The 16121-nt window shown below is 38.2% G+C and overlaps 1 protein-coding gene across 8 annotated transcripts; it reads left to right on the top strand.

Moving 5' to 3' along the window:
- The first annotated feature begins 182 nt into the window (after positions 1–182).
- Positions 183–15981, top strand: LOC127442122 (serine/threonine-protein kinase PRP4 homolog). Of its 8 annotated transcripts, none has more exons than XR_007897441.1 (17): positions 183–322; positions 3410–4618; positions 5960–6100; positions 7581–7727; positions 7815–7896; positions 7982–8189; positions 9271–9344; positions 9652–9742; positions 9899–10046; positions 10244–10381; positions 10526–10679; positions 10800–10914; positions 11135–11286; positions 12595–12681; positions 12868–13693; positions 13834–13942; positions 14205–15981. XR_007897441.1 is itself a non-coding variant. In XM_051699929.1 (16 exons), exons 1-16 carry the CDS (start codon positions 276–278, stop codon positions 13537–13539), a joined length of 2967 nt encoding a protein of 988 aa, XP_051555889.1. In that variant the 5' UTR covers positions 183–275; the 3' UTR covers positions 13540–15981. The 8 variants fall into 8 exon arrangements, 2 of the variants coding, with proteins under 2 accessions (XP_051555889.1, XP_051555886.1); XR_007897443.1 differs by having other exon boundaries at positions 12868–14740; positions 15222–15270; positions 15720–15981; XR_007897442.1 differs by lacking the exon at positions 13834–13942.
- The last annotated feature ends 140 nt before the right edge of the window (positions 15982–16121 follow it).

Raw genomic sequence — 16121 nt, 5'->3', positions numbered from 1 at the left:
CGCATGCGTGGTTTGGTAACGCTCCCAGATTTTGCCGTTCATACGAACCGAAGTTATGAGTCGATTCAGTTAGTGATTCAGTCTATTCACTTCAGTAACTGTAAATGTGCCTTTACAATTGACAATAATGCATATAGAGAGGACAAGGCTGAGAAACCTTTAAAACAATATACGGGGGACAGTTTGTTTCGTTATTTTGAAGTCAGACTGATTTCACGGCCAGTTTGAATTAGGAGTCGACTCTTTTCGCCTGCCGACTCAGCAGAAAAATAAAGATGGCGAACATGGACGCTTTTGCCAAAACATTTGCAAAGGATTATGCGTAAGTGACAGATTTAATGTTTATGTGTATGTATTTAAAGCTCTAAATATCTGGTTACATGTTTGGTAAATGATAAGATTTCAGTAATACTGGTGTGACGTGCTTTCTTTAATACATGTTAGCCTTTCTCTAGTCAACATGACCCGGCATTGTTTTTGTAGATATTTCAAAGGAATATTCCGGGTTCAGTACAAGTTAAGATCAGCATTTGTTGCATCATGTTGATTGCCACATAAAATAATTTTTAGATCATCCATCCTTTTCTTAAAAAAAAGCAAAAACCGAGGTTACAGAGGCACTTACAATAGTTGTGAATAGGGCCAATTCTTCTCACTCACATTCAGTCAAAAATGACGGCCTATTAAAAATTGCTTATAAATCTCTCATTATGCTATATTAATACCAAAAATTGGATTAGATCTTTTTGTTCAACTTGTTTTCTTTCAATTAGCACAGGTTTTGTATTTCTATTTGGAACTTACTGAACGTAGGCCTCAGACCTGAGTTTATGCACCTCCGTTTTTGGGTTAAAAAAAAAGCATTATTTGTGGATACTTTTGGCAATATTAAATAAAATATGAAAACATTCTGTACTATTTATTGCATTAATGGGCTTTAATGCTTAACCTGGAAGTTTGTTTTGAAATGCTTTTATTTTGTACAAAATGGCACAAAGTCACAATTGTGGTGTTCCTGGTCAAAAATGACCGGCCATTAAAAACGAATGGGGACATCAAAAATAAGAGAGAAATTTTGTGTTCAGTAGTATGTTCATCCATTAGATGAGCACATATGTAGGCCTCGAACCTGTGCATGCGCACACACACACACACACATACACACATACAGTCACAAACTCTGAGTATTACTTGCTTTCTTTTCCACAGAGATGAACTTTATCCTACCCTGAACTGCATCCAACATTATCACACACACTCAAGTAGTACATGATTGCTTTTTCACATAGGATTTTTATTCTACACTGAACTTTATCCAACATCCATTTATCCATCCAACATTATCACAGACACACACACACACCTGAACTTTCTTTGCCCCACAGTGACCCCTCTCCAGTATAATCTTTCTTTCATGATCTTTCTTTCATCACACCTTTCAGACAAAATATTATGACAATGTGTTTTGGAATATTCATGCTCTCACAAAGAAGCAGATTAATAGCCGCTTTTCCACTATCAGGCCAGTGTGAGCCAGGGCTATCAGCTGGCCAGCCGGGGCCAATAGGTGGTACCAACGTCACACACCTCGCCCATATTACAAGCAAAAGGGGAGCTCAAGCTGAGGTATCATGTTATCTAGATTATCGAGTTTATATCGAATGTAAAAATTAGCTACCTAGCAAGAGAAATTAGCGATAACTCATCGGTTGTAACTGCCATGTTGTCCCGAGTTGTCTCTCTACTAACAACGGGACTGTGTCCCAGCACACCATCTATGAAAGTTCACCGAAACATGGAAAGTAATTTCTTTTTGCACTGCTTTGTCCATTGTGCATTTTAACGTATTTTTAAAAAGCCTCATAGGGCCTTGCTCATCATTCAATTTGTGGCAGCACAATGACCCAGCGGTTCTCTGTGCATGAGGCTCTTGATCACATACTTGATCATGACACTAGACCACTTGCCCTGGTTCATTTCAAAATAAAAGTCTTGTTTTTTGTGATCTTCCCCAATTCATTTTCAATGGCCAGTCATATTTGACCGGGAACAACACAAGTGTGACTTTCCATTTTTTTTTTTTTTTTTTTTAACAAAATAAAAGTGCTTCAAAACAAACTTCCCTGTTAAACATTAAAACAAACTACTGTGTAATTTTCATAGCCCAGATTTTTTTTTATGGTATTTAATTTAGTCAATATAACCCATAAAGTATGCTTTTTTCCACTCAAAAACTGAGGTGCATAAGCTCAGGACAGTGAGGCCTATGATCAATAAGTTCCAAGAAAAACAAAACCTATCCTAAAAGAAAACGAGTTGACAAAAAGATCTAATAAAATGTTTGGTAATAATATAGCATAATGAGAGATGTATAAGCAATTTTTAATAGGCCACAAGTGTGAGTTTGTCCACTTATTTACTAAATAAAAGCATTTCAAAACAAACTTCCTGGTTAAACATTAAGGCACACTAGTGTGATAAATAGTACAGAATGATTTCATATTTTATTTAATATTGCCAAAATTATCCACAAATAATACTCAAAAATTTGGTGCATAAGCTCAGGTCAATGAGGCCTATGATCAGTAAGTTCCAAATAGAAATACAAAGCCTGTGCTAACTGAAAGAAACAAGTTGACAAAAAGATCTAATCCAATTTTTGTGATAATATAGCATAATGAGAGATGCCATTTTTAATAGGGGAAGACCAAATTAGGACAAAAATTTTAAAGACAGCACAAGGGTTAAATCATCGTCTTAGGACTTTTAATGTGTTACATCTTCATAGCAACAGAGGTGTAAAATGAGAAATTTTACAACTTTACACAAAAGGTTGCACTGAAAAAGTGGTATTTATATCACCATGATCTATTTCTGCTTGATTTAACCTATAAAAATTGCTTTCTTTAATGTAACCTAATTATGTAGTCAGATTACATAAACTTTTAGACTTGAAAGCACTTGATTTAGATTTTACCACATGAAGACATTTTTTAGGTTACCCAACACACTAAAACCATGTTAACACTCATATTGTTTGCATCTTGTGGCTATACTTTTAAAACAGTGAGTATTTTAATGTTTACGGACTGGCCCCATTCACTTCCATTGTAAGTGCCTCAATTATAACCCAGATTTTTGCTTTTGTTTTAAAGAAAAAGAGGGACAAGTCAAAATCCATTTTTGTAGTAATCAACATTATGCCACAAATCAAATGCTTTCAATTGAACTTAACTTGTACTGAACATGGAATATTTCTTTAAATGAGCAAAATTGAAACTGATGGCTTGAATACCTTGTTACTTTGTCATGTATCTTCAGACAGCCTAGCAAACAATATCTTTGTTGTGCTGGTTGGAAACGGTCGGAAAGTGTATGTATTAATTTACTGTTTCGCACTCTCTGTCAGGCATGATGTGGTGAGCTCTGACAGTGTGGATGAGAATGAAGTTGTACCTGGTGAAGAAGGAGCTGTTAAAGCGGAATACTTGGATATTGCCACTGAAGAAAGGCACAAGAGAAAAAAACACAAACATCGAAGCAAACACCGAAAATATAAATATCCCTCACCTGATGAGAGGGATCACAAACACAAGCACAAACACAAGCATAAGCGCAAACGCAGAGACTTATCCAGGGATGATAGAGACTATTCAACAAGCTATGATGGTACAATCATCTCTCCAAAGAGATCCAGGCTTGATGACCTTGCTGCTCTAGAGGATCTAGAGAAACAGAGGGCCATGATTCAAGCAGAGCTTGATAATGAGCTAATGGAAGGAGCTGTGCAATCAGGTATGGGACTGATATTACAAGGTTATAACACAGACTCGGAGGAGGATGGTGTGATCAAGGAGACTATAGGAAATGTTGAGCAATGGAGACAGGATGTCTTTTCTAAGGACCATGGGGACCATCAGACAACAAGGGACATTGGAAGATCTCGACAGGATCACAAAGATGAGGAAAAACTTGTTTCTTGGCAGGAAGGCAGAAGCACATCTGATGACATGCCAGTCCGGCAGCATAAGTCAGAAAAAAGAAGTAATACTATGCTAGATATTAGCGGTCCCAGCCAGGCAAGGGAAAGGAGACGATCCTGGAGCACAGAGAGATCCAAAGATGCGACTCAGAGTTCCAGATCTCCTGTGATGTCCAAGGGACAGTTATCAGGTGAAGCAAAGGTGGAGCGAAAGACGACCAATGCTGAAAGACCCACACAGTCTGATCAACAAAATGTTAAACACAGAAATGCCAGATCTTCAGAGAGAAGGAGTAAGTCTAGATCTAAAGAAAGAAATATCAACTTGCCAGAAGTTGATAGAGACGGTGAGAGAGAGACAAAATCAGTCAAGACACCATCAAAAGAAGCCTGGTCTGGAAAAGAGAACAGATCTCCAAGCAGAAAACAAGGTTCAGATCCAGAACAGCAGAGCCCCACTGTGCGGGCCAGGGCCCACTGCTCCCTTGAACAATTTCCAGTTACCCAGAGCACAGACAGGGGATCCGGACAGGACAGATCTTCATGCCACAACAGATCCCCTCCCAGGAGAGGCAGATCTCGATCTGCTGAAAGGAGATGGAGAGAAGAAGACCATCAGAGATTTTCTAATGACAGGTTAGACCCTCTTTGTCTTTTAAAGGGTTAGTTCACCCAAAAATGAAAATTCTCTCATTTACTCACCCTCTTGCCATCTAAGATGTATATGGCTTTCTTTCTTCTGCAGAACACAAAAGATTTTTAGAAGAGTATCTCTGCTCTGTAGGTCCATACAATGCAAGTGAATGGTGATCAGGCCTTTGAAGCTACAGTCAGAGATACAGTCAGCATAAACATAATCCATCAGACTCCAGTGGTCAGTGTCTTCTGATGCAATCCAGTTGGTTTTGGGTGAGAACAGACCAAAATGTAACTCTTTTTCACTGTACATCTTGACAGCAGTCTCCTTGGCAATCATGATTTCAAGCTCTATTACACCTCCTATAGTGCCATCTAGTGCTCTGTGCATGCATCAAGCACTAGAAAGTGTAATCGATCTTGAAATCATGATCGTGCATAAAGACTGCAATGGTAAGATGTAAGGTGAAAAAGCAGTTATATATTTTGGTTTGTTCTCACCCAAAACCATCTGGACCACTTCAGAAGGCATTGATTAAACCACTGGAGTCTTATAAATTACCTTAATGCTGACTTTATCTCCTTTTTGGAGCTTCAAAGGCCTGATTACCATTCACTTGCATTGTATGCACCTACAGAGCTGAAATATTCTTCTAAAAAGCTTTGTTTGTGTTCAGCAGAAGAAAGAAAGTCATACACATCTGGGATGGCATGAGGGTGAGTAAACGATGGGAGAATTTTCATTTTTGGGTGAACTATCCCTTTAAACTCTGTTCATAGACCTTATTCACAGCAGCGCCATCTTTATGTTTGACGTGAATGACAACGAGGCTGTAAAGGATAGACGTACAGTCTCTTCAATAGGTTGTTCAATTTGTTTTTCTGACGACACATTGAAAAAATATCTTTCCATAAAATTTCAGTAGACAAAAAAACTCAAGATAACATGAGTTGTGGAAAATTAGATGTGATCTAGGAGCTTTTTGATATCTTTATACTGCGCATGTCATTGAAGAGATGGTAAGTATATTCCTCACAGCCTCATTTTCTTTCACGTCAAAAATCAAAAATGGCACTACTGTGAATAAGGTCTATTGCAGTGTTTAATAGAAATGTGTAGTTCCTTTTACTTTGCATTTTGTAAATAGTTGAATCAGAGTTAATTGCAATGACTTCCATATTCTCCTATAATTTAGTAGTAATAATAGTACAGTAATAAATTATTACTAATATTGTTTTTTTTCTAATACCCTATTGTTACCTATTGTTAAACGTCAGCTTCTGATAATCTCACAGTCCACTTGTGTAAACCGCTGTTTAATGACTTTGTGTCCCTTACAGGATGCGATCTCGTGATGTGGCAGGGGGCCGTAGAGAGTTGAGCCCATCTCTGAGGTTCAGACAGAGGTTAAACCGCTCCCCTCCCAGACGGACATCCCGTTCTCCTTGGAGACGCAGTAGCAGGTCCCCTTTTAGAAACAGGTGTTTGTGGTGTACTTGTTCACCTTCTAAAAGGAATATTTCACCCAAAAATGAAAACTGTCATCATTCACTCAACCTTACATTGATCCAGACCCATATGACTTTCTTTGCTCCATGGTACACAAAAAAAGATTTTAGGCAGAGTGATAGCCTCAGTCACAATTCACTTTCATTGTATGGAAAAAGATTCAATGATAGTGAATGGTGACTGAGGCATATCTAACATCTACTTTTGTGTTCCACGGAAGAAAGTAAAATGGGTTTGAAACAATGTGAGAGTGATTAAATGCCAATGGCCCTTGGGCCAAACAAGGCCAACCGGGGATTGAGGCGTGTTCAATGTCAAAGGTGGAGTTTCGCCGAACTTCCCAGGTTATGTATCCAGCGCACAACGGTACAGGTTCGGGGAAAAAAAAATGCGGGCGTAGAACAAATCCGTTAAAATGCCCAATGGACAAAGCGGTTAAGAAATTACTTCCCATGGTTCTGTGAACTTTCATAGGTGGTGTGCTGAGACATCGCCACACTGTTAGAGGAGAGACCACTTGGGACTCCATGGCCATTACAGTTGGAGAGTTGTCAACACTAACTTATCTTGCTTTTTACATTCAATATAAACCTCAGCTTGAACTTCCCTCTTGCTTGTGAAATGGGCAGGGTGTGTGACGTTGGCACTGCAGTGGCATATTAAGGGCGGGTTTTTTGGCAACGCTGCGGAGTTATTGGCCCGATGGTGGGAACGCAGCCCGATTTTGGTCTTGCGGCTCGAGGTTCAAGGCTAATGACCACGGCAGGCCAGTTGATAGCCCAGGCTCGCACTGGCCCGATAGTGGAAAAGCGGCTAATAAGAGGATATGAAGTATCCAAGAGGCACCAAAATTTCAAGTAAATACACAATTAATAATGTATAAATAATAATGCATAAAAACTAAGAACGGCCATTTAAAGTAATTTTGCAGTCGAATACTCAGTCGAAAACAAGTAATCAATTCCTTGAAATGTAGAATTTAAGTTTAACCTTTAACATTTGAACCTGTTTTTCCTATGAAATAATCAGCACTATACATAAACAACAAGATTAAAAATAATAATAAAAATAAAACATTTGTACTCACAGAAACATACATTCCAAGTCTTCTAATATGTTACAATCACTTAAAATTATGTCAGAATTTTATTTTTGGGAGAACTAACAGCAAGATTTAGGTGAAAGAAGCCGTTTCAATGTTGCCCACAGCAGGTAAAGGTACAAAGGAAAATCAAATTGCAATATTCGAGTAGTGTTTTTACCAGTTGAATATTTAAAGTTGAATGAGTACTCAGTTTATCGATTACTCGTGCACATCCCTAATAAAACCCAGTAAATGTACTATACATTTATCTAGATCTCTCCCCAATCCCCAAATTGTTGTGTCTTTATGAAATGCTAAAACTAACTTTGCTGTTGCATTAAAACTTCATCAATATTATGTGGATCTAGAGAGCGGGACAGGACGGATCGCAGATCGCAGTTGCATTCTGAATCACAGAAGAGGCGGAAGAGAAGAAGCAGGGAAAGAGAGGACTTGTTTAAAGGCAGTCTGTCTGAAGGCATGAAGGCTGAGCAAGAAGACTCAGATGATGAAGTGTGAGTATTCAATAAAATAATGTTTTTATGTTGTTAAGCACATTTGGTCTTAATTACGAATAAAAGCATGCTTTGATCTTTGTTTAGGCTGGAGGACTTTGACATAGATGAAGAGGATGAGGAGGCTTTGATAGAGCAGAGGAGACTTCACCGCTTGGCCATAATGCAGGTCAGAATATTTCTTATTACTACTATGGCTTCTGCTTTGTTTTAGATATAAATGGAACATCTCTATATTATTTTGTCCTGTGCAGAAATATAAGTCAGGGAAAGAGGACAGTAACATGTCAGGACTCTCAGAGCATGGTAGTCCTCAAAGCAGCAGTCACAGCCGATCGCCGTCCCCTGATGATATCCTTGAGCGCGTGGCCGCTGATGTCAAAGCCTACGAACAAGAGAACCTGGACACGTTTGAGGACAGTGTGAAGGCCAAGCATAATCTTGTCTCTCAAGAAAAAGATGGTACGTTATCTGCTTGGAGCTCAAGTCACAAGTCTGATAATGTTATATATTCCAAATCTGAGGATAATAACTTTAAAACCCAATATATTTAGTAAACCTTATTTAAGACCATGCCATGTGTTTTTTTTTAGATTTACAAAAGGTTTACTACAGGAATGAAATCTACTCAAATACACACAAAAATTAAGTCCATTCACCCTTTTTTATTGTTGTTTTTTTTTATATGCTGCTCCATTTATGTGTTTGTCTGCAGTCTGTAAGTCATTCATACCTAAGACAAATTGATGTGCCTCTAATTATTATTCTTTGTCTATATTCTGCCCATTGACTTTCCTCTTATCCGACTGCCATAGTGACACCTATGTTGACGCCCAGCAGTCATCTTTGTTGTTGCATCAAATGTCTTTCTTTAAAAGCAAGTATAATAAACCTTTTTCATGATGTGACATGGATTCTTTCAACAAATTTCATCGAAAAAATACAATAACAGAGGGTAACAGGTGCATACTATGGCGAAGGTTAGCATGCTAGCTAGCATTAGCTCCATGACAGCAGCATGTAAACATTATAAATTAAACATTATCTAATGCAAATATCTTTCAATGATCATCGAGTGGTTATAACAGCATTATTATGTGGTTATAATATAACAGCAAATTCACAAAGGTTATTTTTCCCAGTTTAAAAAGTTTTACACGTGAAGTGTTGAAGACTTCAGTCATATCAGTGGTCTAGAAAAAGCAATTTTATTGTACAAAAGGGTGCTCCTCCCTTTTGGTGTCCACCATGTTGAGATCGCATGACCAGCTGAATACTACTTAGTATCATTTTTGACATTTGCAAAAAGGGTAGGATATTTCTGCAATGGTATTGTTAACCGAAAACATGTACTTGATGATGCATCTACATCGATAGGTGTCAGTATGAAGTCCAAGACCACTGTCTTATTGGTTGTTTAGCAAGACGCAGAAGAGTCAACGAAACATGAGACATTATATATTTACTAGGTAATGCAAGGTGGTCCTATATGTTAACATTGAGCCTTAGTTCCTTTCATTGCATCATTGTTCTTTTTCTTTAGGTGCTAATCTGAAAAAGCCACCAGCCCCAGATATGTTCACAGAGTCGGATGACATGTTTGCTGCTTACTTTGACGTGAGTAGCCAAGTTCTGGCTTTCCATTGCATAGGTGCTTTGCAAGCACCAGAATTTGATTGAATTTGTCCATGTAAGGGGATCTCTTCAGGTAGAGTTGCATAGTCCTGTGCAAGCTGTTGTTTCTCTATTGGAAACTTTGTTCAGAGCTTTTTCCCTAGTGGGTAATCTGACTCCGTGGTGCTCACTTAAGGCCCTTCAGACTTTGAAATAGTCTCTTACACTGTCTTTTATCAGTGAACGTTTTAATCAACTCTCTGAATTTAATTGTGATAACAATGACAATTCAAATGTAATCTCTCCACAGAGTGCCAGGTTACGGGCAGCTGGTATTGGGAAGGACTTCAAGGAGAACCCAAGTCTTAGAGATAACTGGACAGATGCACAGGGCTATTACCGTAAGTTATTTTATCCAGCCTGTTTTGCAGAAAATTCTGCATGTAAATCTTTAGATGGTCTCCATAAAATTGTAGGTGACTTAATATGGCCATTTTAACTTTAATGATTATAATTATGAAAATAAAGCTGAAAATAATATCCCTTCACGTGTTCAGGTGTGAACATTGGCGAGGTGTTGGACAAACGGTATGGAGTGTATGGCTACACAGGACAGGGGGTCTTCAGTAACGTGATCCGTGCCAGAGACTTGGCCCGAGCCAATCAGGAGGTGGCAGTGAAAATAATACGCAACAATGAGATGATGTAAGACATTTCATAATCCTAAAACACTCATTGCAACCACCTCTGCCTGGCACAGTTTGCTTCTTGCGTGGTTTTCATATCAAACTAAAATGTATGGTGTTGGTTATGTCTAAAATGTTTTTTTCCCAAATAGTTTGTGTTAGGTGCAGATCTTGTAGCTCTATAAGGTTTCAGAGCAGATATGTTTTGTCCCACAGGCAGAAGACAGGCCTCAAAGAGCTGGAGTTTCTTAAGAAACTAAATGATGCTGATGCAGATGATAAGTTCCATTGTTTGCGGCTCTTTAGACACTTTTACCACAAGCAGCATCTGTGTCTGGTATTTGAACCACTCAGGTACATGACAATCAACACATTCTAATAAATAGCTTCACTCAAAGCAGCTTCAGTAATACCAGCTCTGGACAAAATGTTTGGTTCTATTGTTACAGAGTTACAGAATAGATCATCAGTGAATGTATTCTTGTTTTCTGGCTTTAGCATGAACCTACGAGAGGTGTTGAGAAAGTATGGCAAGGATGTTGGGCTACACATCAAGGCTGTGCGCTCATATAGCCAGCAGCTTTTCTTGGCCCTCAAACTCCTCAGGCGATGCAATATCCTGCATGCTGATATCAAACCTGACAACATCCTGGTGAGTCGCATCTATCCTGTGACTAGTCTCAACTCTCAATTAGTCTGTCTTGAAGTAAACATCAGCCTCTCTGTTGATCTCTGTATCTAATAATATAAATGTGTTTGTCTCTCCCTGAAGGTGAATGAATCTAAGACCATTCTCAAATTGTGTGACTTTGGATCAGCGTCACATGTGGCTGATAATGACATAACACCGTATCTGGTCAGCCGATTCTACAGAGCACCTGAGATCAGTATGTCTGCTGCCAACTGAATTTAGATGAACTGAGTCCCTTTAAAGGAGACACCTTTTGATTTTTTCAGAAGTAGGAGGTCTTAGTGTGTACAAATAAAAAGTGTTTTATAGGTAGTAGACATTTTTACTTCTGCAGTACACAAGAATGTATAAACATGTTTTTAGCTTCAGCTAGAATTTATTTTCTTAGCTGATTCTTTTTTTTTTTTTTTTTGCAGTCATTGGAAAGTCATATGATTACGGAATCGATATGTGGTCTGTAGGCTGCACTCTCTATGAGCTGTACACAGGAAAAATCCTTTTCCCTGGAAAGACCAATAACCACATGCTAAAACTTGCCATGGACCTAAAAGGAAAACTGCCTAATAAAGTAAGATTTCATTTACACCATGCATTAGATTTTAGAGCTTAAAGGTGCTGAAAGTGATAATTTTTTATGGAATGGTATGCAGAAAATGTTCCTTATCCCTGAAAGATATCACTGAAATAAGTGTCCTGAGTCATCTCACCGGTCTCTGTGACACCACTAGACTGTGTAAACATCAAACAAAAATGTGATGCAGGCTGCAGACACATTCTTTGATCAGCTAATCAGAACACTTTGATGTGCTTTCTGCCTGTCAATCATTTTGCACGTTCTTATATGTAGTAGATGAAGCGTAACATTCAGGTTTAATGTCATATTCAGATTCAGAACAGTTGTCGGCTGAGGCCACTATTTTGCTACTGTTGTGTTTGGTGAGAAGGATATAGCAGCAGGCAGAGCTCCAAACCGCCAGCAAAGGTATAGGGAACCCCTAACCTAACTCTTTCCCTAACCCTTACCGTGAGTGGAAGTGACACCCCCTTTTGGAGTTAACTCAACACCCTTTTAGAATAACCCAGCCCCCTTCTTGAGTAACCTGCCCTCTTTTGAAGATTCCACCTCATTTGGAGATCTCCGGCCTGCAGCTATACCTACTTGGGTTTGACAACTGTGAAAAGACGCAATTCTCTACTGTTCAGTGTTGCTGTCAACACTATCTTTGGAGGGCGGTGTTTTGGAAAGAGTGGGCATGTCTAATTTAACCCTTAAATGCATGGGAATTTCACAAAAGTAATAATAATCTTATTTATATACATATTGTACATATTATTTTTCATATATCAAAGAGATAATGCAACAAATCAGGACAAATCTAGAACAGGATTCATTACTTTCACACTGAAATTTCATGAGACACAACTGACTGTCAAAAACTTTTAGCTACACGTAACATAATCTACACATAAGCTGCACAAGTATTCTCTCAGGCACTTATTGAGTCTAAATAGATGCACAATTTACATAATTTCAGTAGTACAACCAAATGACAAGTTATATACTGTTCATGTGTTGTACTTGCTATAGTTTACTTCGATGTCATTTCTTCATCAAATAGCAATGTCAAACATAAATCAAGTCAATCACTGAAACATCAGCACCACCTTGAGTAAGAAACAGCATGTATATTATGTACTGTATGTGTACACACATGAGGTCCCGGGTCACTAAAGACCCGAGGTATGAGTTTAAGGGTTAACGGCTGAGTCTTGTGGAAGTTCCAGAACAGCTAATATCACTTACAGCTCCTTTAAATGAAAAATTAGAAATAAACTAGTACCTTGAACTGCCCTAAATATTTGTTGATATTCACAGATGATCAGGAAAGGTCTGTTCAAGGACCAGCACTTTGACCAAAACTTAAACTTTTTGTACACCGAGGTTGATAAGGTCACCGAGAGGGTAAGCATTTGTGTCTTCCGTTAATTTTCACTTCTAATTATGAAGTGTCCCGTATAAATTACTTCAATTTTAAGCCAGTGATTTACCTAAATATTACTCTAAATTGATCTGAATTTTCCTCTCTCTCTCTCTCTCTCTCTCTCTCTCTCTCTCTCTCCCTCTCCCCATCTCTTTTTTTTTCTACAGGAAAAGGTCACAGTCATGAGCACCATTAACCCAACTAAGGACCTGTTGATGGACATGGTGGGTCGCCAGGCATTACCAGAGGACCAGCGAAAGAAGGTGGTTCAGATCAAAGACCTGTTGGACCAGATCCTGATGCTGGACCCCACCAAACGGATCACTATCAACCAGGCATTACAGCATCCTTTCATCCAAGATAGAATATGACCATATCAGCATACCTCAGAGACTCTGCCTGCTAATGATGGTTTTGTATCTGCCGATATGACTCAGATGGCAAAAGACGCTTTAAATATTACATTGGCATTTTGAAAAACTATGCTATTTGTTCAGATTTGTAGTACTTTTCAAAGTAGGGGACACTCAAATTTTACACCCTATAAGCTGTAAAGAGAAAATTCTATCAAGATATTCTATATTGTTCAGATTGCATGTTTTATCTACCCAGCTACTTGTTGGTCAATAGCAGCTAAAATTATATTGATATCAAATATATTTGACATTACCCTCAAGGTTCAGAATGTAAGGATGTCTGTCTGTGTGCTAAGATCGCACACATTTGTTATATTTTACTTAATGTTAACCAAATATTACTCGACCACTCAAGGACTATTTAGAGTGGCATAAATCAGGTCAGCATAAATGCTGTCTATATCCACCCTCCCTTAGGTGTGAGAGTGAGAACGCAACCTGGTGTTCAAGCCCTCGGCATGCCCTTGTCCTAGGTGTGTTTCTGCTGAATCTGAGGTCTTGGGTCCTGCTTGACCTCGTCTGCAGGGAAAGCATCCTCTGTAAAGGCAGGTTGTGCATCTCTATCAGTACACTGAAGGTAAGCTTACCCATCCAAAAGAAATGGGGTTGTCCTTATGCATCCTTGTACATATGTCCTATTGGCTTCTCCTGCATGTTTACAAAGTGTAAATTAGAGAAATGGCCGTTCATTGAGACCCTTTGTCACTCTATGTGCAGGTGTTTCTCACAGAGCCAAATCTGTCAGTCTGATTTAAAAGGACTGGCTGATAGTTTCACAAAAATGGATGGAATCTCTTGAGCAAACCAGTTGCATTTAAAATTAAGGGTAAGGGTGAAGGGGAACCCAAATATTTGTAATGAACCAAGCACCTTCAGTGTACTGCCTCTGATAGACATAATACACCTTTTTTCAGAGTTGTGTTTCCACTCAGTTTCTTTGTAGAAGTGTGTGCTCTTTGAAACTGCATGTAAATATGTCATATGTATTGCTTTAAATGCACTACTGTATAGTGTGTTTCGCAATGAATAGGCAATTTTGATATCCGTGACTCTTTTCGTGTTTGTGATCATGTTGTCTTTTGATACAGGGGTATTCCTGCTCTGATCTATGAATCTGCTTGTTACAAGCGGTAATTGCTTCTTTACTTCATATCTCAAATTTTTTATGTTCCAAAAAGATAAACAAGTCGCACAAAACATAGTTCATGCGTGAAGAATTCTCTCTGTTATCGTTTACAAAGAAGTCCGTCCTGTATGATAATGGAATAATTTGAATTTACTGTAAGTTCACATTATTTGTTATCATAAAGTAATATACAATAAAGATGATTTGTGGTTGAAAAAAATCCAGAAAACGTGATTTTAGACCTCCTATGGCTCCTACAACTTGCCTGTCTTTCAGAAATTCCATGTCAGTTAATCATTGCTGTAACAATGTAAGAACATAATTCAGTTCTTATGACAGGAAAAGTATGGCCTGTTTTGTTTCACCAACACTAACTGCTGTTTGTGCTGTTTCTCCCACTGTTCTTTGTGTTCGAGTATATTTTCCGGCCAATGGAGACTCTTGCCTGCCTGCCTCGGCTTTCAAAGGGACGAGACCTCTTCAAGGCCCTTTATCCAGGTCACTCCTTAAGGCATGTTTAGATCCAACACAAAGCAATGCCCTGAATAAGACATTAACAGCTAGTTGAGAGGACTGATGTTTAAGAGCGTTGTCCTGTGTGAACGGGCCGTTGTATTTGAACAGTACATCAAACAATTTAGATTGAAGATATGGTCCTCTTTGAATTTTCTACGGTTATGATTAAAACATTGTTCTGTAGTTTTATGATTTTAGTTGTAATAGTTCTACCCGCTAGGGTCAGTCCAAGTTGTCTTAAATATGGTCACAGAATAACTTGCCAACATACACCTTCACGTGCACTCTGCGTTTGCTTTAACTATCGGGATGAACCATAGAGGTTTATTATTAGACAGCTATCACACATGAAATAATCACCATGTACATCAGCTGATTATTGTGCATTTCCACAGGATGTTTCAAGAACGTGTGCTTTCAATAATTTTCCAAGATACTGGTATATTTATTCTTTGTATTTTAGGTGCTGTCGATTTAGAGAAGACTCTTAAGGGAATCGCATCTGGAAAAAGGTTTCTGTTTTAGAGAGTGCTCTTAATAAGAATTACGCTTTTGATTTTAAGATGACAGCATGTAGTTTTTAAAGTAGTTTCTCCTTTAGCCTATGTACAGTCTGACAAAGTTAAAGACTCTGCTATTATTTTTTCCGCCTAAATGTTTTCTAAAATATGACTTTCTTAAGAGGCACTTTTGAGCAAATAATTCAAGCTAATCCAAATGAAAGTTATTTATGCAGTATAACCCTATGCCTACACCTGATGCATTTTTCCTAAATTTGCAAGCAATGAATGTTTAGAATTAAAATTCCTCTATTATTAATGGTGCAACAGTCATACAAAATTGTTGTATGCCAAATTTAGCAACCAGAAGGTAATAATTTTACTTTTGTTTTTGAAAAATATGTTTGCATGTCACCCACAAAAGTTTTTATCCCAAACTAACCATTTCAATTCCATTTCAGGGTAAGTCTAAAAATTCTTCCCTACTCTCATGACCACATATGACACCAAGTGTGAGAGATATCCTGACTGCCAGCTGCTGTCCTACTCTATTATTGAAGTGCCTTTCAAGAGCTCATCTACTCATCCACACATGGGAGACATTGCCTACAACAACAGTGCACAGCATAACAATGTGTTTATTTTGTGTGAAATTTAAATTCCAATAATGTTCATTTTGCAGAATCACACCAAACTATTAATAAATGGTGAAATTTAAAATGACATATTGTCTAATGTCTTTTCATTGTTCTATATAACATTAATTTAGCTGATTCAACGGGTTAGTTCACCCAATAATAAAATTTCTCATGTAATTTACTTACTTTCATGCCATCCCTGATGTGTATGACTTACTTTCTTCT

The sequence above is a fragment of the Myxocyprinus asiaticus genome, chromosome 6 (assembly GCF_019703515.2).
Source record: "Myxocyprinus asiaticus isolate MX2 ecotype Aquarium Trade chromosome 6, UBuf_Myxa_2, whole genome shotgun sequence".
Classification (NCBI taxonomy): domain Eukaryota; kingdom Metazoa; phylum Chordata; class Actinopteri; order Cypriniformes; family Catostomidae; genus Myxocyprinus; species Myxocyprinus asiaticus.
This window is presented reverse-complemented; position numbering and strand designations above follow the sequence as displayed.

What these genes read in the sequence shown, in the direction of transcription:
- LOC127442122 (XM_051699926.1), top strand. Translation starts at nt 276, where the DNA reads ATGGCGAACATGGACGCTTTTGCCAAAACATTTGCAAAGGATTATGC. An exon ending in ACCGCTTGGCCATAATGCAG is followed by an intron (nt 7,897 to 7,981) that starts GTCAGAATATTT and finishes TGTCCTGTGCAG; the next exon opens with AAATATAAGTCAGGGAAAGA. An exon ending in TTGATAAGGTCACCGAGAGG is followed by an intron (nt 12,682 to 12,867) that starts GTAAGCATTTGT and finishes TTTTTTCTACAG; the next exon opens with GAAAAGGTCACAGTCATGAG.